This window comes from Diabrotica virgifera, chromosome 5 (genome assembly GCF_917563875.1).
Source record: "Diabrotica virgifera virgifera chromosome 5, PGI_DIABVI_V3a".
Taxonomy (NCBI): Eukaryota; Metazoa; Arthropoda; class Insecta; order Coleoptera; family Chrysomelidae; genus Diabrotica; species Diabrotica virgifera.
Window position 1 is genome coordinate 142,193,571 of NC_065447.1, and position 27,179 is coordinate 142,220,749.

General features: G+C 32.1%; 1 protein-coding gene across 7 annotated transcripts in view; it reads right to left on the reverse strand.

Annotated features, from left to right (window-relative positions):
* The window catches only part of LOC126885168 (uncharacterized), a 910,187-nt gene that overhangs the window by 304,625 nt on the left and 578,383 nt on the right, over window positions 1–27,179 (reverse strand). The window contains exon 2 of one of the 7 annotated variants that reach the window (XM_050651596.1): window positions 20,461–20,636. The exons of 3 other annotated variants lie outside the window; for them this stretch is intronic. In XM_050651596.1, coding sequence (XP_050507553.1) covers window positions 20,461–20,506 — 46 coding nt within the window. In that variant the 5' untranslated portion in view covers window positions 20,507–20,636. Of the gene's footprint in view, window positions 1–20,460; window positions 21,160–27,179 lie in introns of those variants that run through there. 3 more of the 7 variants (XM_050651595.1, XM_050651593.1, XM_050651594.1) reach the window with 3 other exon arrangements.

Genomic DNA, 27,179 nt, shown 5'->3' on the forward strand with positions numbered 1-27,179 from the left:
TGCATTGACGAACTCCCGGTGGAGTACGAAAACATCCTTGAGGCTACCCCGTTAGCCTACCGTACCCACCTCTAACATTTCCTCTTCCCTACCCCGAACAGGGAGAAGTTGGTTTTTTGCGGTTTCCCAACTTCATTGCACAATTATACCTGTTCGTCCCAAGAAAATAGCCGCAACTATTTTCTCCACTCGAACGCACACTGTCCACGCTGCACTCAAAGCCACCTCCTGACCGCCGACGAGGGACGCAGGTTCGCCTGTCGTTGTACAATGGTTTCTAGGGAGACTGGTCGAGAGCAAAGCACGGACAGTACACGTAAATGTCTATGGAACCAACAACAATCCATCAAACTTTCTTCTCTGTTGACTTCTTAGCCTTCTGGACACCACCGTCCGGCATAACCCAGGACCCAAGAACACCAGGACAAGGCGCTTGCCCCAGTGTGTTTTTCGGACTGTTTGCTTTTGCTGCCAACACAATACATTCACCTCAAACCCTGAAGAGGACAAAATCCTAAACGGGGAAGCACATTGAACGCATTTCTTCTAAACATTATCTAGACAAGCAAATCAAACAATGTGGCTGGCTGCAGTCTGCAGCAACTTGCCTTAGTGACCTACCTTCTTTGAGCTTGGAAATTGTTTTTGTTTTTGCACGTCATTCAAATGCATTCTACGCATTTTAAACGCATTTAATAGCTTATTTTATTTTTCAATACGACTAAATTTTTGACAAGACCTTTGACATTTAGCAAGTTCATACACTGCGATTTTACAGTTAACAATGTAAAAATTATGGTGTATACTGCATACTATTTAGTGGCCGAAGCTGCACCTTGGAGAATTTTTGTAGGTATTTAGAGGTACAAACAATATAAAATACAAAATTTAAGAAAATAAACAAATCGTATGAATCATTTGGTATTTTGGTACAATATCGAGTGTTTTTCAATCAACAAATTTGTTTTTTTTTTGTTTATATCTGAGAGTTATTTTATTGCTCGTTTAATGATGAGTTGTAAAAAGATGTTTTTTTCATAGATACATAATATACCTATTTGTTGTATTATATTAATTTATTGTCGAGATTCATAACACAGAATTCTAAGTAGAAAATAGTATATAAAAATTATGTTTATTATAAAATAAACACTATACTAAATAATAAGTCTGTCATTTATTTGGCCTTTTTCGGTCATACTCTAATGACCTTTACAAAGAAATTGTCGATTTTCGAAGCTTGTTTTGCGCACTGGGGGAGCTGTCAGAACCACACGAAAAATAAATTTGAAAATGTTTCATTTAAAGCATTGACAGAACCAACGGTGGTATCCCTACGTCACGATTTTTATGATCTTGTTTGCGAATATGTGTTAGCGTTCTACAGGTATAATAAATTACAAGGCGCTACCTCGATAACGATACGTTTATGGGCTATATTTTATAATTTAGTACAATTTTAACTATTTTGTAGCTGCCTTCAGCGAAAGCAAAGTGATTAATCTGGCAGTTCAGGATGCACTTTCTATTGTTGCAGCACAAATTTTGTATATTTGTGTCCAAATAAACGGCACTTTTAGGTGAAATGAGTATAACAAACTTTATTTTGGGCCATAAAATATATATTCATAGAAGAAAAACACAAAAATGAAAAATATGCTGAAACATTGAAAAAATGTATTATTGAAAAATATAGCATTACTATGTATGTGTAAAAGATCTGTCAAAACACTCAAGAAAAAAAGACTAGGAACCTAGCAAAGTACTACATTGCAACGACATTGAAAAAAAAAACAATATAATAATCTATTTATCTATAACAGCTAATACTAATCCTAGTAATCCTAAGAATGAACAAGAAAAAACAGAAGATTATATCCATAAAATATATTGTGAATATCAAAAAATTATTTGGGTGAATCTTCAAGAATACAAAATAAAAGAATGACCTTTCTTTTACGAAATAAGACTTTGATAAATCTTAGATATAAAAACTTGTAATTAAAAATACTTAATATAAATATAAATTATCCGCAATTTCAAAACTGGAAATACTATATTGACGCTTCGAATTTCAGTTTGAAACCGTTTTCAAAATAAGAAAACAAAGATTTCAAAACAAAATATGCACGATGCCACATATTTTAAAGGTTCACGTTATCAGGTTAAGTTAACAGGTTAGTAATAAAAAAACAAATGTAGGGGAAGCATCATTTACGTAGGTATTGAACTTTTATCAAATGCAGAATGATATATAATTCGATGCCAATATTGGTAATAAACTAAATTTTGGACCAAATAATTAATATGCTCCGATAGTACCATGAGTTTTTTCCACGGTTTATTGAAGATTTGCAGCGTAATTACTAACAGTGAAGTTGTTCTGTTAATATTGATTATGATGTATTATGTGGTTTTTTTGTCGTACTAAAGCAAATTTACTTTTTGTACATTGTGATTGTTGTAGCGTATGTGTTAAGTAAGTGCCTTGTTACTAAATAAAGTCGGGTTCATTGTCTTTACAAAGAATTGCTTTTTATATCCGAACGACTGCGGTAGCTCGGATATAAAATGCAGACAATGAAAATGATCAAAACGAGACAATATATTATACGGTGGAGCAGCCCATTGAAAATCCACATTACGAAGAAGTATTTCAAATAATAAAGAAACTAAAAAAACTAAAAAACAATTATTAAAACATGGAGAATTCGATCACCGGGGAAGAATTATTCATTGCCTAGTAACATTAATATGGATCAAGGAACAAATGCCGGAGGAATGGGCAGTTGGTCTTATACAGTCAATATATAAAAAATAAGATAAGAGGGAATAACACAATGATATGCCAATTACATTGCTAAATGTAATATAAAAATTATTTTTGTTATTATCTACAATACATTGTTAGAATACTCCGAAAATATAATTATTGGTAATCAAAAGGATTCAGACCAAATAAAGCCACTTAAAGCCGGGTCCAGACACGTGTAATGTAATGCGTAACGTAACGTGTAATGAAACGCGAATTCTGCGTTTGGACGGCACTACGAGCATTACATGTACCATTCGCGCTGGAGCTCGCCGGGACCCATCGGGAGTCGGTTTTTTCCGTCAACAAAAAGGCGCTCGCAGCACTCGTTTGGACGGTGTTAGAGAAAGTTGTACCGTTTGGACGTGTGGCGAGCAATCGCTTGACGAATCTACCTGCTTATACCAACAAAACCCCGGTATTTGGGATCCAAAAAATTTAGTCTTCAGTTAGTAAATATGTACATACAAAGAAAAGCAGTATAAAAAAACTACCTGCTGTCACGACCTCCCTTATTCGTCTGTTCGTAGAACTTGAGTGGAAACCAAGATTCGCTAAACGATTCGTGTGGACGTTTGTGCGACGTCCACACTGTTGATGCTAAATTACACGTAATCTTACATTACACGTTACACGTGTCTGGACCCGGCTTAAGCCGGGTCCAGACACGTGTAATGTAATGCGTAACGTAACGTGTAATGAAACGCGAATTCTGCGTTTGGACGGCACTGCGAGCATTACATGTACCATTCGCGCTGGAGCTCGCCGGGACCCGGCGCCAGTCGGTTTTTTCGTGAACACAAAGGCGCTCGCACGCAGTACCCGTTTGGACGGCATTCGTGAAAGTTGTACCGTTTGGACGTGTGGCGAGCAATCGCTTGACGAATCTACCTGCTTATACCAACAAAACCCCGGTATTTGGGATCCAAAAATTTTTTTCGAGAGTAAATAACTGAGTGGAAAATAAGACTCGTTAAACGATTCGTTTGGACGTTCGTGTGACGTCCACACTGTTGATGCTAAATTACACGTAATCTTACATTACACGTTACACGTGTCTGGACCCGGCTTTAGGGCAGTCAATGAGGGTATTTGGCTCCGAATTCCATCCCACTATATCGATTTATTATCGATCTATGAACAAAGTCTACCCTATGCCGATGTGCGCTTTTATCTTGGGGGTGGTTCCCACCTCTTCTCGGGGGTGAAAAATGTTTTGGTTAAAATAGCCACGGAAAAGGCTAGAGAACCTAATTTTAAGCAAAAACTGTTATTATTTTTTGAAAACTCAATACTTTTTGAGATATTCGTGGTTGAAAATTGGCGATTTTCATTGAAAAATTACACCTTTTCGAACGGCTTTTTGCGAATACCTTAAAAATTATTCATCTAACAAAAAACTATATAAAATATTTCTGTAGGTTATAAAAAAACAAAGAGATTCGTTCCTTCATGAATCTTCTAGTTAAAATACAAAGAGGGATATGGTAGATAAGAAGAGTTTATTTTTTGCTGCATGCTCAAATCGATGTATTCAACTTGAAATAACAGAGAAACTGTCGATTTTAGGTGTATAATGATACTTATAACTTTTGTAGTGCTTGAAAACACCTTTAAAACAAGCAATACTAAATGTCGATTACATTCAAACTAAGCGAGATATTCTCCAAAAAAGTTGATGACTAATGTATTTTAAGAAGAAATGAGAAGTATATTTAACCCATCATCCATCAGAATTTAAATACAGGGGGATTGATTAGTATGGTAAAGCTCAATAGCTCCGCTATAGTAATAGATAGCAATAAAAGTTAATGACAAAAATTTTAGCCACCTTTGAGCTTCACATTACAAAGTTAGTTAGAATGTTACAGGGTGTTCGATAACACAGTGGCAGACCTAACTTGTTTTTTTTTAATGGAACACCCTATATTTTATTTTATATTCGAAATCCTGTTAACTTCTCTACAAAAATATAAATGTTTGTAATGTTATACAGGGTATTTACAAAGTTATAACCAATTTTGTATGAAAATCGTAACAAGTTCAACTCCCTGTATAAATAAAAATAAGCACAACAGCAATGGTTTATTAATGCAATATTTTTTTATTTATAGTCAAAATTTTTAGGAATTATTGATATTGCTAATTTCTTTATATCAAATACAGGGTGAGTCAAAACGCAAGTACATTATTTTCTCAGTAATGTTAAATGGAACACCCTGTATTTTATATCATTATTGAAAAGTAACATTAACGTACTTTAATTTTTATATAACATTCCCTATGCCCAAATTTATTAGTTTTCGAGATATTTTCATTTTTCCGAGCAAATTATTTTAGGTGTTTAAATTTATCTAAATTTTAAGTAAGCCATGACTGAATTGACAATTGAAGATTACCGATTATCAATCCGGTAATCAATGTAACACTGTAGCAAATAAAGAAATAAACATAATTTATTAGTAATACATTTTACAAACAAAAACACAACCACTACATGCAACATTTTTGAAACAATTAAAAACTATCTTTTTATGTAAATGCAACAAATAAACAAAGAAAATTAGTAATAAATTTTACAAAAAAACACACAAAATAATATATTTTGTGAAGACAATTAAACACTACTTTTGTATGTAAATGTAACAATGTAACAAATAAAGAACGAAACATAATTTATCAGTAATACATTTTGCAAAAAAACATGTTTGAAAAAATTAGAAGCTACTTTTAATAAAATATTTTTAATATTTAATTACATAAGGTGTTCAAAATTATCTCCTAACACATTTATGTACGCCTAAAAGCGATCATTGAATGAGCTACTTACTCTACGGAGCATTTGTAAATTAACACATCGAAATACACTTTGTATTCTATTTTTCATCTCATCCCTTGTTGTTGTTGGAGGTATTTTATAAACTTCATTATTAACGTAACCCCAAAAAAATCAGTCCAGTTTATTAAATCCTCGTGATTTGGGTGGCCACGCTACTGGTCCATTGAAAAATGAAAATATCTCGAAAACTAATAAATTTAGACTTAGGGAATGTTATCTAAAAATTAAAGTACGGTAATGGTACTTTTCAATAGGAATATAAAATACAGGGTGTTCCATTTAAAATTACTGAGAAAATAATGTACTTGCGTTTTGACTCACCCTGTATTTGATATAAAGAAAATTAGCAATATCGACCATTCTTCAAAATTTTGACAAAACGTTAAAAAATATGGCATTAATAAACCATTGTTGTTTTGCTTATTTTTATTTATACAGGGAGTTGAACTTGTTACGATTTTCATATAAAATTGGTTATAACTTTGTAAATACCCTGTATAACATAACAAACCTTTATATTTTTGTGATGGAGAAGTTAACAGGATTTCGAATTTAAAATAAAATATAGGGTGTTCCATTTAAAAAACATAAGTTTGGTCTGCCACTGTGTTATCGAACACCCTGTAACATTCTAACTAATTTTGTAATGTGAAGCTCAAAGGTGGCTAAAATTTTTGTTATTAACTTTTATTGCTATCTATTACTATTGCGGAGCTATTGAGCTTTACCCTACTAATCAATCACCCTGTATATCGTTTTCCTTCTACAATATTTTTTATTATAATATTATTTCTATGCTCAAAAAATTGGCCTGGATTAAAATGAATGGTTTTAAAAAAAAAATAAGATCAAATTATAGAGAGCATTTTTAAATTTTCTTAAAAATTTTCCTTTTCCTACCACACAAAAATGTAAGGCTTTTTCGGATAAAATTTTTTTTTTATTTTTCATTACTGTATCTCTTATTATTTTCAAGTTACATGGAGAAAAATAAAGATTTTATTATTTCAAGTTGAATACACCAATTTGAGAATGTACCAACAGCAAACTATTTTCACCTACCATATATCTTTTTGTATTATAACTAGAAGATTTATAAAGGCAAGTGTCTCTTTGTTTTTTTTTATAGCCTACAAAAATGTTTATAATAGGTTTTTTAGTTAGATGCATAGTTTTTAAGGTATTCGCAAAAAACCATTCGAAAAGGTATTATGTATGTTTCAATAAAAATGGCCAATTTTCAACCAGGAATATCTCAAAAAGTATTGAGTTTTCAAAAAAATATATAGAACAGTTTTGCTTAGAATTAGGTTCTCTAGCAAATTCCGTGGTACTTTTAACCAAAAAATTTTCCACCCTTAAGAAGGGGTGGGAACCACCCCCAAGATAAAAGCACACATAGGCTTACGGTAGACTTTGAATTAGGAGATAAGTAAACGCTAGGCCCAAAATTTCATTAAAATTCATGCAGTAGGATAGAATTCGGAGGTAATATCCTATTCTTGCCCCCATTGACTGGCGTAACTACAGACCATATAAAAAAGCTTATAAATACGATATATAACTACATATTATATACTTGCAGTGCTTTTCAGATAAAACTATCCACCTTAAATAACTTTTCAACCACTGATTTTTAGAAAAACGCAAAAACACGTCAAATAATACTTGAAGGAGGAGGGAGACATTATGCCATATTTAAGCTTGCCGGAAAAGGTACCCTGTTACCCCCGTATGATCAATTAATTTTTGTTGAATTACTTCAACTTTTTTTATTTTATATGTATTTGGGTTCTCCTCTTTGTACTGATTTCAAAAATATATAACACATGATGCTTAAAGTGATAAGCTTATGAGAAAAATAAATACAAACGCAAGAAAACTGGATTGAAAAAAATTATTTTTTTAACAATTGAATTAATTAATAATATCGATATAGACTTCAACAAGCTTTTGATACTGTGAAAAGAGACAAGATTCTGGAAGATCTTCGTAATCTAGATATACCTAAAATATATCAGCCTTATAAAAATGACGTTGCAGGGTTCAAAATCAGCAGTTAGAATAAATGGAAAACTGAATCTACTATTTGATATGAACATGGGAGTGAGGCAGGGAGATACACTATCAACCATGCTATTCAACTTAGTTCTTGAGGCAGTCATCAGAAAAAACCAATGTAACCACCCATATAAATACCAAAACAGTACAAATTACTGCATGTGCACACGATGTAGCTATCATTAAGAACACCTGGCAATGAAAATAATATCGCAATAGAAAAATATACTATTGAACCTGTGAATGAGCACAGTAATCAATCAAATGAATTCCCTAGCGAAATTAATGCACGTATTTCCAGTGGGAACCATACACACTCTGATAATAAAATAGTGATGATACCGAGATTATTAAACAAAAATTATCAAATCTACAAAACATTAGTTAGACCCGTAGTACCCTATGGAGGAGTGGGCAGTTGGACTTATACAGCCAATATATAAAAAAGGCGATAAGAGGGAATGCCAAGATAATAGGCCAATTACATTGGTAAATGTAACATACAAAATTCTTTCTGGTATTATCTACAATAAATTATTAGAATATCCCAAACATACCTATACCTAATTGGTGATTATCAAAATGGATTTAGACCAAATAGAGCCACTACAGACAATATATTCATACTAAGAACTATACATGATTCGTTGTGAAATCTGGGTATGACGAAAAAAGATGAAGCCCAATTCAAAACATTAGAGAGAAAGATACTCAGAAAAGTATATGGCCTGGTGCAAGAGCAAGACGGCACATGGAGAATCAGGAGAAACGACGAGCTTAACGAATTAATGAAGGGTATGATATTGTAACACAATTTGTGAAAAGTCAAAGACTGTCAGGGCTGGAAAATGTCCAGAGAAAAGAAGATGCAAAAACAACAAAAAAAATATTATAATGGAAGCCCAGAGCAAGGCGAAAAAAGGGCCCAGAACAAGATGTTTGGATGACGTAAATGACCACTACCCTCCAGCCAGCCCTGCAATTTTGTATTGGAATAAGGAAGAATTATACGAAAAATTTTCAGAATACCTCAAATACCTACCCAAAAATATCTACCAGGTCTTGAACCAATAAAATGTGTGAAATTAATTATTTTTGATGAAATACTTTAGCAAACACAATTTGCCAATACTAGTCACGTAAAACTAACAAAAACAATATCTGCACCTTATTTCTAAAACTATTATGCAACAAAACATACATACAACTATTAATATTTGTTTATTTATAATATTTCTTTAATTATTAGCAATATCTGTCATCACCTCAACGTAATTTAAAGAGCAAACCGTGGTGGTAACATTATTTCATGAACATTGTTTCGTGACCTTTTGAAAAAGTTCACATTCTTCCTAATACAAATTGACTTGTACGTTAATTCATCAAGAAAAATTTAACAATCAATTGTTTTCTTACAAACAAATGCAAATCAATTTCCGAAGTTATCGTTGACCACCTGGCTCTTAAGATAATTCCTTGACAGATGGACATCGTAGCCAATCTACTCGATACTCGTCAAGTCTTCTTGGTACTTTTGAGTATTCTTGAATTGTACTTGAATTCTTAAATAACTCGAAGATGGAAAGACGAAGACATAGCGTGATTCGTGGTATTTACAGTAATGGTTATAGACGGCGATGATAATTACTATAAAGACTCAAATTACATCACGAGATATACAGGATGTTCGATAGATGTTATTGGTCCTTAGATTGTGAGGTAAGTGTCGAGAAGACATATTTTTCAGGTAAGCTTTTATCATATACAACGAGATAGTAATTATTTTAGTTGGTGAAGTTAACTTAATCGCAGTGTATTAAATAAAAAGTTGAACATTTAATAAAACACTTTTTTCAGAATTTAGTAAATTTTGTAACCAATTTCAAATGACAAGGCAGTTTCTTCAAATCAACTATATCTTTATAATGTAGATTTAGTTCAGGGCGCATCCGTTTTGAGATGGACGTTGAGAGGTGACTCATATTTTTTTGCAGAAATTGCTTGGAATTAACTCATATAATAATAATTGAGTTCTCCTCCCACTCAAAAAGGTCCGGAACATTGTTTAAATAATCAAAATGTCAAAAAATGAAGGAAAAATTCGATTTTTTTCTTCGTTTTTTGATTATAACTTTAAAAGTATTCACTTGCGAGAAAAGTTTCACTGACATAAAAGTATCTTAATTGAGTTTCCTACAATACAAGATTAGTTAAAAAATTTAAAAATGTCACTCTTATTGCAAAAAATAGTAATAATTGCGAAAAAACCATAAAAAAACAAGTATTTGCATTTTACGTTTTTCAACCATTTATGCTACACATAGGACTTTCATATTTTATCAAAAAAAAAAACATTATAATATAGTAAAACAGTACTGAAAATTTCATTAAGATCGGTTCAATAGGTTTTGCAAAATAATTTTGCAATCCATCTTTCGCAAAAAATAGTATATTGTGCAACAAGTGCAGAAAGGTACTAATTTCTCACGAGTTTGAAAAGTTGCGGTACGAGCGCAAGCGAGTGCCGCAATTCAAACGAGTGAGAAATTACCTTTCTGCACGTGTTTCACACTATACTTTTTCTACAAGCACAGTTTTTCCTAAAAATAAAAATCACAATTTCCAAACGACGATTAATTATAATAGGTACCTATGTGATAAATTTTAAACTGTATTTAATTAATACCTACTAATCAATTTAAATTCCTTATACCTAAATAAATTGCACAGAAATCAGTTAAAAAATTAATGCACTGCCTTAGTTTGTTTAAATTTAAACAATTATTACACATTATTGACATTATATTTATGCAGTCACGGATTTACACAAAACCTACTTCATTCGGCGTCTCTTGCACAGGTTGCTAAATCCTTATTGGTTATTTGATAATTATAAAATGTTTAATAAGAATAAAATTGTAAAATAAAACAGTTGTAACATCCATAATTTAGTTTCTATGCTATAGTTAAATATAATAATTGTCTTATAGGTTATATTATATTTGTCTAAAGTTTAACCACGGATGTAAACAGAATATAACGTTACTCAGAATGCGGTAGTCCACGGATGTAAACAGAATATAACGTTACTCAGAATGAGGTAGTCAACTGTGCAGAAAAGAACTTTGCGGCACAGAAACGTCACTTTGCGGCACAGAAACGTCACTTTTCTGCACACTAATGTCAAATATCTTATACTGTGAGAAAATATCAAGTTTGCTAACATAAAACCGTGCAGAAAAGTGCACTTTGAATAGTGGTTGTAGAAAAACTTAATTATTTCAAAATGTTGCAGGACTGAAAATAAAGCAGATAGCAAGTTGATTTTTTTACATATAGAAGAATACTGTACCTTTCATTTGTAATTTGCAAAATTAAAATCGGTTTACTACCACGGCGCCAGGAATTTTTTTTAATAAACAATAATTTTTGGTGCTACGCGCAGTACAGCGGTGTTCGATTTACACAAGTTAATTTCCACCAACATTTCTTTCAATCTTTATCTAATATATTATTTTCTTACTCCATATTTTGTTGTATTTTAATATTTTAATTCCAAAAAATCAAACTAATTTGATTATTGTTTGTGAAATATTGTTTAAACAATTGCATATGTTTAAAAATAATAAATTTTTGTTCTCTATGTTAAAATATATGAACAAGGAAAGTTTTTGCTAAAAAAGTGTTATTTCAAAGGACAGAGTATGTATTTTTTATTTTGCAATAAACAAATTTATTTATTTATATCGAAATGTACTAAAAATTAAAATTTATCAATCATTATCAAAGGTCCTTGGATTGCCCAATCAAAGCAAACGTATCCGTTTATCAAAGCAAACGTATAATATTTTTCTACAACCGTGTTAAAAATGCAATTTTTAGCACTCCATACGAGCGTTAAAAATGCTACTTTAAGGCACTAGTGCTTTAAAATTTTTAAGGCACTGCAGTTCGTATTGACCGTATAGTCAATTTTGATGTAATGTCAAAAAAAATATAAAAATGGAATGTCAGTCAAGTTCAAGTAAAAGTTTTTGTAGATATTGTCCTGTAATTACGTTTGTAGAAAAAATATGTATGATATGCGTGTTAAAAAGTACATTTTTAAGGCACTCATGTGAATTGCAGAACTCGCTATCGCTCATTCTGCAAACTTTCACATGTTAGCCTTAAACGTGTACTTTTAACACTTACATCATAAATAACTATTATTTAAAAAAATTCCTGACGTCGTGGTAGTTAACCGATTTTAATTTTGCAAACTGAAAGTGAAAGGTACAGTATTCTTCTATATGGAAAAAGAATTAACTTGCTGTATGCTTTATTTTCAGTCCTGCAACATTTTGAAAAATTGTATTTTTTATGCGAAAGCTGGATTGCAAAATTAATTTTGCAAAATTTATTCAACCGATCTTAACTAAATTTACAGTATTGTTTTACTATATCATAAAGTTTTTCTGGGTGAAATATTAAGGTCCTAAGTGTACCTACCATAAATGGTTGAAAGACGTAAAATTCGAATACTTGTTTTTTTATGGTTTTTTCGCAATTATTGCTATTTTGCAACAAGAGTGACAATTTTTAAAATCTTTAACTAATCCTATATTGTAGGAAATTTAATTACGCAACTGTTATGTTAGCACAATTTTTCTTGTAAATGAATACTTTTAAAGTTATAATCAAAAAATCAAGAAAAAAATCGAATTTTTCCTTAATTTTTTGACATTTTGATTATTTAAACAATGTTCCGGACCTTTTTGAGTGGGAGAATAACTTAAATATTATTATGAGTTATTTTCAAGCAATTTCTACAAAAAAATATGAGTCACCTCTCAACATCCAAATGTACTAATATGTTTACAGATGCACCCTGATCTAATTGTAGTAAGGTCGTATACTTTTTCCGAGAATCGTAAGACCTTGTCGTGGTGGAAGGGCACTTCCACTTCATTCTCGTCATTGTCGATATTGGTCTTGGCAGGTGGTGGTACTCCCTAGCTTCCTATAGGAAAACAATGGGCCAAAAAGAAGCAAAACAGCCTCAGCCATCAGGAAATTATAGAACAAGATCTCCGAAAATAAAGCGTAAATACTGACTACGCACTAAAACCTATCTATAGAAGCCACAAACATCGAAGTACGATATACACAAAACATTTTTTTAAAAGTGTAGAGGTTCATGAGGCCAAAACCTTTTAACCTCACTCTGCAAATACATATACGGGTAGATTATTTAGCTTGTCTTCATCTCGAGCTATGAAGATTTTTTCCATACAATTTTAATCGAACTCTAAAATGCCGATACTTTTGACGAACTTGATGATAGCATTTCTGATCTCCTTGAATAGAGGAGTAGGTAACCTTTCTAGGCACATAAGGTATTTGCAGTCGTACTAGTCTGCAACTTTGCAGTCTCCGCACAGCATATATCAAAATACACATAGGTACATACACACATCCATATCTGCCCAGGAAATGCATAGTACTATCTCTGCCCCAATTAGGACTCTGTCTCTGCCCCAAATAGGGCTCTGTCTCTGCCTCAAAAATCTCTCAGTAACCTCAATCAGCGTTCTAGATGCAAACCTTTATTATAGTAAGTTAGCTTGGGTAGTACTTTCTGTTACTGTTAATGGAAGCTTTACAAAGCAAACAAACAAAAAACAAACGACTTAAAAAAAGAAAAAACCACTGCTATGCAGTAGTATAAATATGTTGCTTCTTCATGTTTACTTGATAATATGATACTGAGATAATAATATAATGGTCTCCCGTTTTATACCGCTGACGCGGCTTTGGGATTATAGCAGGGTAGTCTGCTATATCTAGGGCCTAGGGTATACAAAGAGTATACTAAGATGACAATTGATTATATTTCCAGGCACATAATTTACTTCTTCCGTGGCTTTTTTTTAATGAGAGCCAGGAGTTTTCTTGTCCCTTTACCTAATTCTGCATGCTTATTTTCTTTGATTAATTTATGACCTAGCATCTACATCAGGATTATGCTAAAGACATATGACCTATGCATGAGTTAAAAGAAATGACCAGAGACAGAGATCTTTGGAGACGGACAATACACATCACGTCGACCACTACACTCCCTTCCTGGGGGTCAGAATTGAAGAGAGAGATCTACATCAAGGTTATCTTGTTGTTTATTTGAACCCAAACATTAAGAGGAAACAGTAGCGATCAACAGGTAGCCAAAACGCGTTCCAAGATTGCGGCTGTAATTTTGAATATTTTTTCGAGATATTTGGCACACGTATTCGTAATATTATAAAGAATGGCGGTACAGAGCTCAATTTGAAAAATATATTAATATGTGGAAATTACTCTGTAATTAAATACAATATTAAAAAAACGAGCCTGTACCGCCATTAAGAAGAACAAAAAAATACAATTTCTTCAAATAAATTTTTTATCCGATGCCTAGATTTTGTGTCATTTTGGAACTACTAAAAATTTTTATTTCATTAGTAGTTCCAAAATGACACAAAATCTAGGCATCGGATAAAAAAGTTTATTTGAAGAAAGTGTATTTTTTTGTTCTTCTTAATGGCGGTACAGGCTCGTTTTTTTAATATTGTATTTAATTACAGAGTAATTTCCACATATTAATATATTTTTCAAATTGGGCTCTGTACCGCCATTCTTTATTATATTACGAATACGTGTGCCAAATATCTCGAAAAAATATTCAAAATTACAGCCGCAATCTTGGAACGCGTTTTGGCTACCTGTTGATCGCTACTGTATCACCTTAATGACTTTTTGTAAATGTATTGACTCTTCGACAAAAAAATAAGTAAGGGTTTTCAGATCACCACCAACTCATAGCCTGTGAATTAGCATACCCAGAAAAGTTAACACCAAGCTTCATGTAAAAAAGGCTATTATACTAAAATATCATTGTTTATGTTGTCTCCTAAAAACATTGTAATTTGTAAGCTTGATAGTTTAAATTTTTTTTTGAAATAAGTTGACCCGAGCCATGTGGTAAATCTGTTTATAGGGCTTTTCATCGATTGTCATTTGTTTCGAGCTCCTGTCAAATGTCGTATAATCCGTGTATAATATTAATATACACGGATTATACGACATAATGACAGAAGCTCGAAACAAATGACTGTGAACATAGGCGTAACCAGGATCATCCTAAGGGGGGGTTACAACTACCTGAAAGGGGGGGGTTACAACTACTGGAAGGTCTCTGAGGGCTATGGTGTTAAGCGTATAGAGCTCAAAGTTCATCCCAATGGGGGGGGGGGGTTATAACCCCCAAAACCTCCCCTGGTTACGCCTATGACTGTGAATGAAAAGCCCTATTGAGCCACTAGTGAAGTGGATGTTTTTGGGTTTTGATGTATGACATCTTGAACGGAGTCAATTTTCTCAGCTGTACGTTTAAACAAACGGCGACATGGGTCGTACGAAAGTAATATTCAATAAGATTTAATTTTAATTTTTGCTATGTGCTGAATATCATTGTTTTAATTTAATTTTAAATATTAACTATTATTTTGATAACCTTGATTATCATTGGGTTGTTTTTTCTCTCCCACGCCAATGCTACTATTTATCTTTAAACTCTCGGTATTTTGACCTTCAACTTTTTGTGTAAATAGTAGCCATTAGTGGTGACCCTTGAGTGACTGGACAAAGTTCGTAAAATCGAGAAATCTCAATGGTATGTTCGCCCAATAACAAACAACCCATACCCATAATAAAGCTTTTTAAAAGGCTCAGCACAGGTAGAAAAGTGAGTCTTTGATAGTTTTTGTGTTTCTAAACGACTTGCCAGTTTCAGTGAAGGAGGTAATTTTGGAGAGATAAAATAAATATCCTGTTATAATAATAAATTATTAAGAATGAAATGTACTTACATACTTTTGCAAATTTTATCTAAAAATAATACAAATACAAAACTTAATTGACATATAACCCTCAGTCATAAGGTCATAACAGTTATATCCATTAAAGTATTTGACGAAATAGTATTATAATAATATTCTAACGATTTCTTACACCATTATTTTTACAATTCCAAGAGTTTTTTCTAATCGCCTCTTTGATACCTTTTTTCCATCGTTTTGCTACTCTTTCTTTTTCTTTGTGGTACCAATTATAACTTTGGTTCGGTAATCTTTCGGTAATAAGTGTGGCATTCTCCTCCTGTGAGCGTACCAGGACAGTTGTTTTGCTTCTATCCTGTTTAGTAACGTATTTTCTATACCTCTTCTTTTCCGAATTTCTTCATTTCTGACCCGGTGTAACTTGACAACATGTTCTATACCTTGTTTTAAACCGTATTTACTTTTCTGTTATTCTCTTCTGATAATGTCCACACTTCTGCTCCTTACATTACAGTGATTTCTACAAACGATCTCAACAACTTTTTATTCGATTGAGTTGACAAACTTTTTTCCCATAGTAGGAAATGTAACTTTCTTGTGGCTCTCTTCAAGTAGTTTCTTCTCTCTGCAGAGGTTCTCTCTGCAACTTCCTATTTTGTGTTGAATATCTGAATTAGTCTTTTTACGTCTTCATTTAACTGAAATCCTAAATATCGTGTTCTTCTAATGTCCCCTGCATCGGTTTTTATATTATTTGCACCATGTTTTCTTGTTGCGAGATACTTAGTTTTCTTTGCATTAATTTCCAGGCAACTTGCATCGTCCTGTCTTCCACAATGACAACCTAGTAGTCTGCAAATAAAGGAGTGTAGATTTGCTGATCCCAATTCGAATTTCCATAGGATATTTGATTGTCCATTGGTTCAGTACAGTATTGACGAATATTTTTAAATAGAATGGGTGACATACAGCAAAGCTGTGTTTAGCCCTTTGTTAACTGTATGTTGCCTTCATAATTCTTTAACAGCGTTTACATAATTAAGTTAGATATTTTTCTGTTTCATCGTAAGCCAAAAGTTTTTCAGGAGTGCACTACCATAAGTTTTTTTAAGTTAATAAATATTAAGTATATGTAGTTCATTATCAAATTCGTTAGATTTTTCAATTATTAGCTGTTTGAGAGAATAAGTTATCTACAGTGGAATCCCGATAAGTCGGCCCCCGATAACCCGAAAGTCCTAACCCGGACAGATTTTCATCAGACAAACATTTCAACAATAAAAATGTATGTAATATAATTGCGAGATAATGTGTATTTGGTAATTTGAACTATACGATAGTAAAAATGACTCATGGCACACGGCGGCAGAGCCACGTTCATTGTCTCGGATTATCGGAAACAACAGGCACCAGTAGTATTCCTTTATTTATTTCAAACTGTCTTAGCATTGTTTAAAAAAGACTTAAAAACTAAAATTCATTTTTAAACAATGGTCTTAGTCTCCACTGTTTTTAAATATCATCGTTCCGATTGTGACTGTATTGTGTGTAGTACAGTCTTGTTGTTTTTTGTCTATGTAATGCTAACCTAACGTGTGCATATATATTTCATGTTGTTTCAATTATAACGGAGTTTATCTGTAAGTATACCGTATTCTATTAATTTTACCATATTCTTCAGCTAACCCGGATTTTCGATAACCCGGATCGGCCGCGGTCCCGATTAATCCGAGTTATCGAGGTTCCACTGTACTTATAAAAGATCTATCAGCTCTAAATCTTCTATGTTCTTCTAAACCTGTCATTACTTCTTCTACTCGACTTCGTAAAATTCTTCCATAGAATCTACCAATAGATGACGTCATACTTAATTCTCTATAGTTTTCGCATTTGTTAGTTTTTCCAATTAGTTGTCTGAGAGAATAAGTTATCTTATCTATATAAGACCTACAGCTCTAAATCCTCTATGCTCTTCTAAATGTGTCATTTCTTCTTCTAGTTCGTATAATTTTTCGGGCAACATTAAATTGGAAGGTCCGAGAAGTTAGCTACAGATATAAGTAAATGAAGGCATGACAGTGTTGCCATGTGTTCTTAGGATAAATCGGAAAAGAGCATGTGATATATTTTTATTAATTTATTTATTAACGTGGAAAACATTAACTATGTAGATAAAATAACGAGAAAAAATTTTAAATTTCTCTAATTAAAAAGTGTAAAATAAGTAAAATTCTGCTGTTTTAAGATTTTATTACTATATACTTTTAGTTTATTATTAGCTATATAAAAATAAGCTTTGTATAAATAATAAGGTCGCCAATACAATAAATATTACAGATTATCTAAATATTGATTAAAGATAGAAATATTAAATATAATGTAAATAATAACTCCAGAATATATGCAACTGAAAACACAGATATATAAGTCCACAGAAATAATATTAAAAAGCTGTGATAATAACAGGCGCCAGAATATATACAACTGAAAATACAGATATACAAGTCCACAGTACTATTAGGAAAAATAATTTGTCTAAAATGGAAGTTGTAGCTATATATAATATGGGTAAAAGGACTATAAGTCTTTCACGTGATACAAAATAGTTGTAGGCATTTTAATATTTAAAAAAAGACAAAATAAATACAAAAATAGCGTACTGACGAAGTGAACACTTTTCAGTAACTAAGAGCATTTCAGTATTCAGGTACATTAATTCCAAATAATAAAATAATAAAAAGAAATATAATATAATAAAAAGAAAGTCATAAAATGTATATCTGCGGAACATCTGTGCAATCTGGCAAACACAAATTTAACCGTTCTGACTCTGTTGCCAAATCTCTCCAGGAATCTATCAGGGCAATTGCCACAAAAAAATTTCTAGTAATTAACTGCAATTAATATCTAAACAAACAACAAATATTTATTCTTTCGTGTTTTACATAAATTAAAAAATATCAAAATCCATAGAATAATGTAAAAAGGTACTTTTCGAAGCTTTCTCTGTATATTTGAAGCGTGCAATATATTATACATTATATACATTATAATCACATGGCAACACTGTCAAACTTCAGTTCAACGCAGGGTTGCCGATTTGTACATAATTATCAGATTTTAACATAATTTTTATGGCATTCTGATAATAAATATTTTTTTAACATAATTGATAATTTTAACATAATTTTATACGGATAGATTTGGCAATAGAGTTTAGTAAATTTTCAAGAATTCTTCTATTTGTTTGCATTTGCATTTAGAATACTAGCTACGACTTGCGACACATGTTCAGCAGATACAGATATCAATTTTATGACCACCTTTTATATTTGATTTTGGGACTAATGTACCTACCTGAATAGTGAATTACTATTGAGGATTGTGGTTTTCATATAAAAAATATCATTAATATCAAACTAAGTAACTTATGGATTAAAAAAAATGAAGACAATTGCTTTATAAAAAGCCGAGAAAATACATTTTTTAAGGTAAACCGATTTTGAACTTTGAGTGATTTTTATGATGAATGATGATTATTGATCATCATATTATGACGAAGGTAGTTTATTTTTGAATACTTGTACCTATAATAGAAGTATAATAAAGTATCATTTTTTTGCAATGTGATAGCCAAATAATTAAAAAATAAAATCAACCGAAATTTGACGATTTCTACCGAAAAATTAGGAGCAATTCTACTGAAATTTTGTCCAAGTTCTGTGGCTTGTGACAGGGGTTGGCGATAAAAAATTTTAACATAATTTTTGGCAAAATCTGATAATTTTAGCAACCGCTTAACATAATTTCATATCGTGACATCGGCAACACTGGTTCAACGTTCTATGAAAATCTAATGTGGCTAACTTCTCGGACCCTCCAACTTAATGAAGTCCAATTTTTCCACACAGTCTTACCAATAGATGACGTCACACTTAATTCTCTATAGTTTTCGCATTTTTTCTTGTTATATATCGAAAATATATGTCATTTTTATACACACAGACACACAGGCTAAACATAGGCGCAATGGAAAAAATGGTGTTCACTACCTGTTACCATAAGCATTCAATAACCGAACTTTTAAAAACAACATGTTCATTTTACTCATTAGCTCTAAAAAATTTCGAAAGACGTCTTTAATCCAACAATGTAACGTATAGCTATACTACCATTATAGTGTGAATTTGGTTCCTTGTAAAATGTAAAATTTTGTAAAATGTTCCTTCAAATAAATATTTCGTTTAACAGAATAAAGTGAAAAACAGGTAGTAAACTGAGAGGGTTAGTGTAGTGCAATTTTATGGGATCTAGGCTAGGCAGGTCAATTTTTGGAATGCAATGAAGGTGGTTCGGCGACAATAGAATCAACAAGGAGATGAGATAGAAGTGACAAATGTCTGACTTCAATATTATTTAGTTTCAGCATTGATTGAATATACATTAAGTCAACGGTTTTAGCTATACATTTTAGTAAACCAACTAAGTAATGTATGCTAGATAAATATTACAAAAATTATTATAAAGTTAAATTTATTTATTTTTTAATTTATTACTTGTGAATAAAACTTATCTCTACATACTCTACAAGAGTTTCCTTGCATTTCATTATTTTGCTTAATCCTTCAGGAATTTCCAGATTGCGAATTGCGATAGGTAACACACAGCACACTATAAATAGAGCTTTATGGAGAAGTAGGTATACCGCATTCTAGGTAGACCGCATAGATAACACCTTATTTTGTATCAAATTTCGGTGTCTAAACTAAGATCAACGCAAAATAGAGAAATTATTATTATAAGAAACCGACGGTCTAGTTTAAATATTAACATCATGTTAACAGAAGTATGAGAAAATACAGGAGTATAAACCTTATTTTGTTACTTACCTGAATAACACCATGCGGGCCAAACAACAGGACTCTCAGTGTCCATTTCTAAGAAATTCGGAAAAATCCCAATCAGTAGGCTCTAATCATTTATACAATGTTAGGGTACACTTCACTCAGTCTGAGTAAGCCGACTCTAATTTAGTAAGGCACCAAAAAAAAGTTTTAAGATGTAGCTGTAGAAATTATTGAGTTTGATGTGTTGTTTTACTAAATAAATTCTAAATACAGTCTACCGAAAAATATATTATTTGTTTTAATTTAAATGACTATGTTTACAGTGTATGAGTTGTAATAAAGTTTTTTAATTCTCTGGTTTAACTGTCAGTCAACAGCTTTTTTTAATTTTAACTTTCAGTTCAGCGGTTTAATTTTTTTTTCAGAAGCCATTTAGTTATAACTGATCGATCTGGCTTAGGTTTAAGCAGTAGCGGATCTAGACATTTTCCTTAAGAGGGGAAATTTGCCTAAGGGGGAAATTCCAATGAAACACCAACCAAAAGACAAAAAAAATTAACCCAAATTACATAAAAGATATAAATATAAATAATAACGTACATACATTACGTTGCCTTAATTTAAATAGCTAGCGCAATTATTTCATTGAATTTATCTGTCTGTGGTTTAAGTTTCATGTCAGCTAATTATTTTTATGTTTCAACAAATTTTTTCTTTAATTCTTTTTTTTCTGCAATTCTTTTAATTTCTGTAATTTCTTTAATTAATGAACTTTTATATGAACAAAATCTAAAATGAATTTGTATTCTGTGTCGGGGATCGAAGCCGGGCTAACCGGATTGGTAAGCCAGTACCATAGCCACTGAGTTACGCCGACATTTAGTGATGAGGTACAAAAAATATATAATAATAGATTTGATAGTTTTTATTTTGTATCTACCTTAAAAGACAATTAACCTGTATTACATTTTTCAACTAAAGTCTGGCGGATTTTTTGAGCATAAATTACTCCAAAAAGCACCTTACTGATATAGTAGTAGCATACTTCGAACACTTTATCAGGTTATTGTCAGAGGACAAAACAGACCACTCTAATAATAATATTAATAGTCAACCCTAATAATATAGTCACCCAAGGCCCGTGTACATAATGTGTACAATAGGGTGGAGCGAAAAATTCAATTTTCGAAATTTGAAGTGGGGTAGTGTGCAAAAGTTGTCTATCGGTATACAAAATAACGTGTTAAAAGCACAAATAAATTAAAAATATTTCAGAGGTTCCCCGAACGCTTCGAATTTTACAATAATAAGATATATTACATACACGGTATTTTTATGGTATACAACATCAATTTGATTCTCCCCCGTCAAGTATATAGGACATGTGACGCCGCAGTCTGTAACTGCATCTCATATTAAACAAGCAATCGTAAATTTCTTAGAGACAAAGTTGGACTTTTCCCATTTAAATGCTATCGGATGTGACGGAACAGTTGTGAACACTGGAAATGAAAATGGTGCCATAAGAATGATGGAAATATATCTTAAACGCCCCGTGCAGTGGTTGATCTGCCTTTTTCACGCAAATGAATTACCCCTAAGGCACTTACTTCAAAAGTTAGATGGACCTTCAACAGGACCTAGCGGATATTCTGGTACCATTGGAAAAGCTTTAGAAAGCTGTGAAAATTTGCCAGTTGTGTCATTTAATCCAATACAGAGTGGAAACTTTCCAGTGCTTGTTCCTGATGATCTAAGTACCGATCAAAAATATTTGTGGGATATATGTCAAACTGTTACTTCTGGCATTTGCACGGAGAGCCTAGCCAATCGAAACCCGGGCAAATTATCCCATTCCCGTTGGCTAACAGCTGCAAATAGGATACTTAGACTTTATATATCCACAAATGAAGTCTCAAGTAATCTTCAAATTCTAAGCGAATACGTACTAAAGGTGTACGTACCTTTATGGTTCCATATTAACCTAAAGCCGTTATGTAAGGACGGTCCTCGTCATCTGTTGAATATTATTAGATGGTCCAGAAATTTTGACAAGAAACTTTTGGAAATTATTGATCCCGTCATTCAGCGAAATGGTTTCTATGCTCATCCAGAAAATCTGTTACTTGCGATGGTAACAGATGAAACCAAGTCCATAAGGGAGCTAGGTTATGGTCGTCTCTTGAAAATTCGTCAGCAAAATCAGAATAATCAATATATAAGATTTTTTACTATTCCAAAAATTTATTTTAATGCCACAGACTTTGTGGAACTCATCGATTGGCAGTCTTGCAGGCTGACGTAATCTCCATTACTAGCTAATATTTCTAACAAAGATATTTTGGCTATGATAGGAGTGCCAGATCAAATGGAAATTGTTAAATATCCATGTAATACTCAAGCAGTTGAACGATGTGTCAGACTGGTTACCGAAGCTTCTATGGCGGTCCGTGGGGAGGACAACAGGGATGGATTTATCAAATCAAGATTAGACTCACGACAACAGATGCCGCATTTTAATACAAAACGTTAGTACTCACTAGACACTATATAATACCATATTTACATTATGAGTTAGGGGCCGAAAAGAATTTTTGGGGGTGGAGGGCGGTGGCGGAGGGGGGTGGTGGTGGAACTCGTTTAGCAGCCACCTCCTCGTGGTGCGTTCTGGGTTGCATTTTAATGATAAAATATAAAATACAAGTGAAGAGCTGCTATTAATGTATACAACGTTATAGGCAAATTTCAAGTCCCGGGGGGAACCTCCAAATTACAACACAGGGGGTTGATTTTTTTCCCCTATAATATACTACCTAATAGACAACTTTTGGGTACTAGCCCATTTCAAAAAAAGAAAAATGAAAAATATCGGTCAACTTCGCTCCACCCTAGTGTACAATGAAATCAGCATTAATTCAACAGCAAACATAATTTAGATCACTCTCAGTTATCGAAAAATAGCTATTTGTATAACAAGGGAGGAAAGTGCTATTTCCTCCCGAGAATGAAGTTTACTGCCCGACGCGTAGCGGAGGGCAGTAATCATTCAAGGGAGGAAGAGGCACTTTACTCCCATGTTATACATATGGTTTTTCCACCTTCCTCAAATAACAAGTCATTTTTTCATTTTTACTTAATTTATTTATGTAACTAACCAAGAAAATTTATTAAAACTAAAACTAACAAGTATGTACAATCTAACTGTCAACTGTCAAATATAAGTCAAATTATTAATGTAAACATTGTTAAATCAAAAGAACAATTTACTGTTTTTTACCATTCTGCAAAATACAGGGTGTTTTATAAATAAACGTTAAAATGTATAGTTACTTACGTAATAGAAAATAGATATTGTACAGGGCGTCAATAAGTTATATTTGATGAATGAAATACCATGACGTCACTTTTATTTTTCCTCCCTAGGGAGGAAAAGAACAACTTTGCTCCTTACAATCAGGTCCGGAAAGTATACTTTCGGTAGAGGTAGGTGGAAAAATATTTTTTCCACCTACCTCTACCGAAAGTATACATTTCCTGACATGATTGTAGGGTGCAAAGTCGTACTTTTCCTCCCTAGGGAGACAAAGTACTTTTATTCCCTAGGGAGTAAAAGTAAAAGTGACGTCATGATATGTCATTGATGAAATACCTTATTGACGCCGTATACAATATTCTATTTTCTATTACGTAAGTATCTATGCATTTTACCGTTTATTTATAGAACACCCTGTATTTTGCAGAATGGTAAAAAACAGTAAATTGTTAATTGGATTTAACAATGTGTACATTAATATTTTGACACTTGACAGTCATATTGTACCTACTTGTTAGTTTTAGTTCTAATAAATTTTGTTAGTTACGTAAATAAATTATTTAAAAATGAAAAAATGGCTTGTTATTTGAGGAAGGTGGAAAAATCATATGTAGAACATGGGAGTAAAGTGCCTTTTCCTCCCTTGAATGATTACTGCAGTAAACTTCATTCTCGGGAGGAAAAGTAGCACTTTGCTCCCTTGTTATGCAAATAGCTATTATTTACTTCTTGCCTTTACTTATACATATTAAAGGTAGAGAGGGTTTATTCGGAATATTAAAACATATATTGTCAAAACGATATGCAGTCGCCTAAAAGGAAGCGAAAATATGCCACATAACATTGGCAAAAGCTGAAGCAGAAGCCTATACCACTCTATACAATCAACTTGATACCAGGGAAGGCGAAGCAAAGGTATATGTATAATAGAGCACAAAGGACCAAAGATTTTAATCAGATTAGATGTATTCGAGATGAAAATAATAAAATACTAATGCACGAAAAGCATATAAAAATTGATACTAAAAAGTACTTTACCAGTTAATTAAATGAAGAATTTGACATAAAACGACAGAAAACCAGTTGATTACGGCGACAGTAAAAGCACTGGTCAAAAAAATAACAAACGAGGAAATTGTTCAAGCACTTCAAAAAGGTTTATTTTAGAATAATTATGGTAGTGAGCAACTAAAGCAAGGTTTGTTTAATATAAAATTATGATAGTGAGAAAAATTTCCAGATGAATGGAGAAGCAGTATATTAGTATCTGTTTACAAAAACAAGTGACATATACAACAATGCAGAAACTGGAGAGCTATAAAACTAATTACTCACACCATGAGAATATGGATGAGAGTAATTGATAGATGGATATGTGAAGAAACCGAATATCCTATCATCAGTGTGGTTTTATGCAAGGCAGATTAACAACAGATGCAATTTTCATTATAAAACAGCTGATGGAAAAATTCAGAAATAAAGAAACACTGATATTTATGATATACACTGATCTTGAGAAAGCATAATATGATAGAATCCCTCGAGATGTGAAAGTAGGATTGCATCAGGGCTCGATGCTTAAATAGTCCTTATTTATTTTCATTAGTGTTAAGTTAGATAACGTAGATTAAGATAGTTCAGGCATGTTTAAAGTCGTCGACACGATAGTCACTCAATGCGAAGGCGAAGAATTGCTATTTAGTCCAGGGTAATAAGGATTTTCTCGAGACACTCAAAGATCCAGGTAGCTGATTATTTTTTTAGTTATTGTAGACCTATAGGAAGAAAAACTACCTGTTTCCTGCCTAGAGTTCGCGTCCGTTTTTTAATTATTAACAATTTAGTACAAAAATCGCGATTTTTTCGATTTTTTGCACTCCATTTAAAAACTAAATAGTTGACATTAAATTACAAAATTCAGTTTTTTAGAATATTGAAAAACCTTCAAAATGCCGATTTTTGAAAGTTAAAAAGTTAATTTGTTGCTACGCAAACTGCAAAATAAGTGAAAATCGTTATTTGTTAATAACTTTTACTAAAATTACCTTAGAACTTTAGTGTTTCACCCAAAGTTGGGTATTGGGGTACTTAAGGCCATCGGTACATAATTCGCAAATATTTTACCGGTATCCCTAATTTTTCTGTCTTTACACGGCAAATTACATGTAGTAAAATTCACACTGGTATGGATATGTAAACATTACTAGAATGTCATTCTACCTGAAAATGTCATCATTAATTTAAAGAGATGGCTTTTGAATGTTCTGGGATAACTGTTATTTTTATAATTGCAAATTATTAATTCAGTTATTAAATGTGATAATTTTTTCACTATGTATTCAGTGATTGTAATAATTTATATGTACAACAAAAACTAATAATCAATCGAGAAAAGAGGAAAAGTGTTAGTGATTTTTTAATAATATATTGTTACTATGGAACACTTACAATTTTGAACAGCTTTAACAAGAAAATACATGGATCACAGAATATATTATCCTGATGTATGCTCTGCTTGTATCTTCCACAAATAATACACAATAAATAACTTTTTATTAAGTTCCCGTCTTAAATCAATTATTTATCAAATACACTATATTATATATCAACATTATTTAATCAACAACTGAAAATATTCCCGATGCCATGTCAAATATTTAAAATTGTCACTGTCTGACTGACAGTATGCTGACAATATTCTATTCGACTGAGTGCGTTGTATGACAGAGATAGATTTGGAAATATTACCACGGACATTGTGTTTATTTTTTTCGAATCCTGAAAAAACCAATAAATATTTTTGAAAAATTTAAACGCAGAATGAAAGAATATATTATTGCCGAGGGCCGAAAGTCCCTTAGAATAAATAAAAAGTTTCTTTTGAATGAAATATTTGAAATTCAAAATCACACTACATTTTCTCTTAGTTTTTCACCCCTGTAACTTATTAAAATAAACATTATAGAAGTTCTCAGGGACTTTCGGCCCTCGAAAATATCGTAATCTTTCATTCTGCGTTTAAATGTTTCAAAAATACTTTTCTCAGGATTCGAAAAAAATGAGTCCCCATTTAAATAGCACTGCAGCCGAAAATACGTACCCATCCTCTTAACAAACCCTCAAAATTTGAGACCGATCCATTAATTAGTTTAAGAGTTATTCTATTTGTTTATCCCAGAGACCTTTATTTTGCAATAAGATAAGACAGAAAATAATGAAGATAGGGCAATTCTGAGTATGCCAAATGAAAGTAGAAGAGTGATAGCATTGTTTATCTACACAATGGTGATAGTATCAAAATGTTATTAAAAAAGATAAAAAATAATTAACATAGTCAAAAATCCTAATGCCAAATTTTTAAAATTTTGTAGTTTATAAACATTTAGAATAACTTTAAAAATGTTGTCCGTAGAAACAATCTTTTTATATATTCGAAAAGAAAGTATTT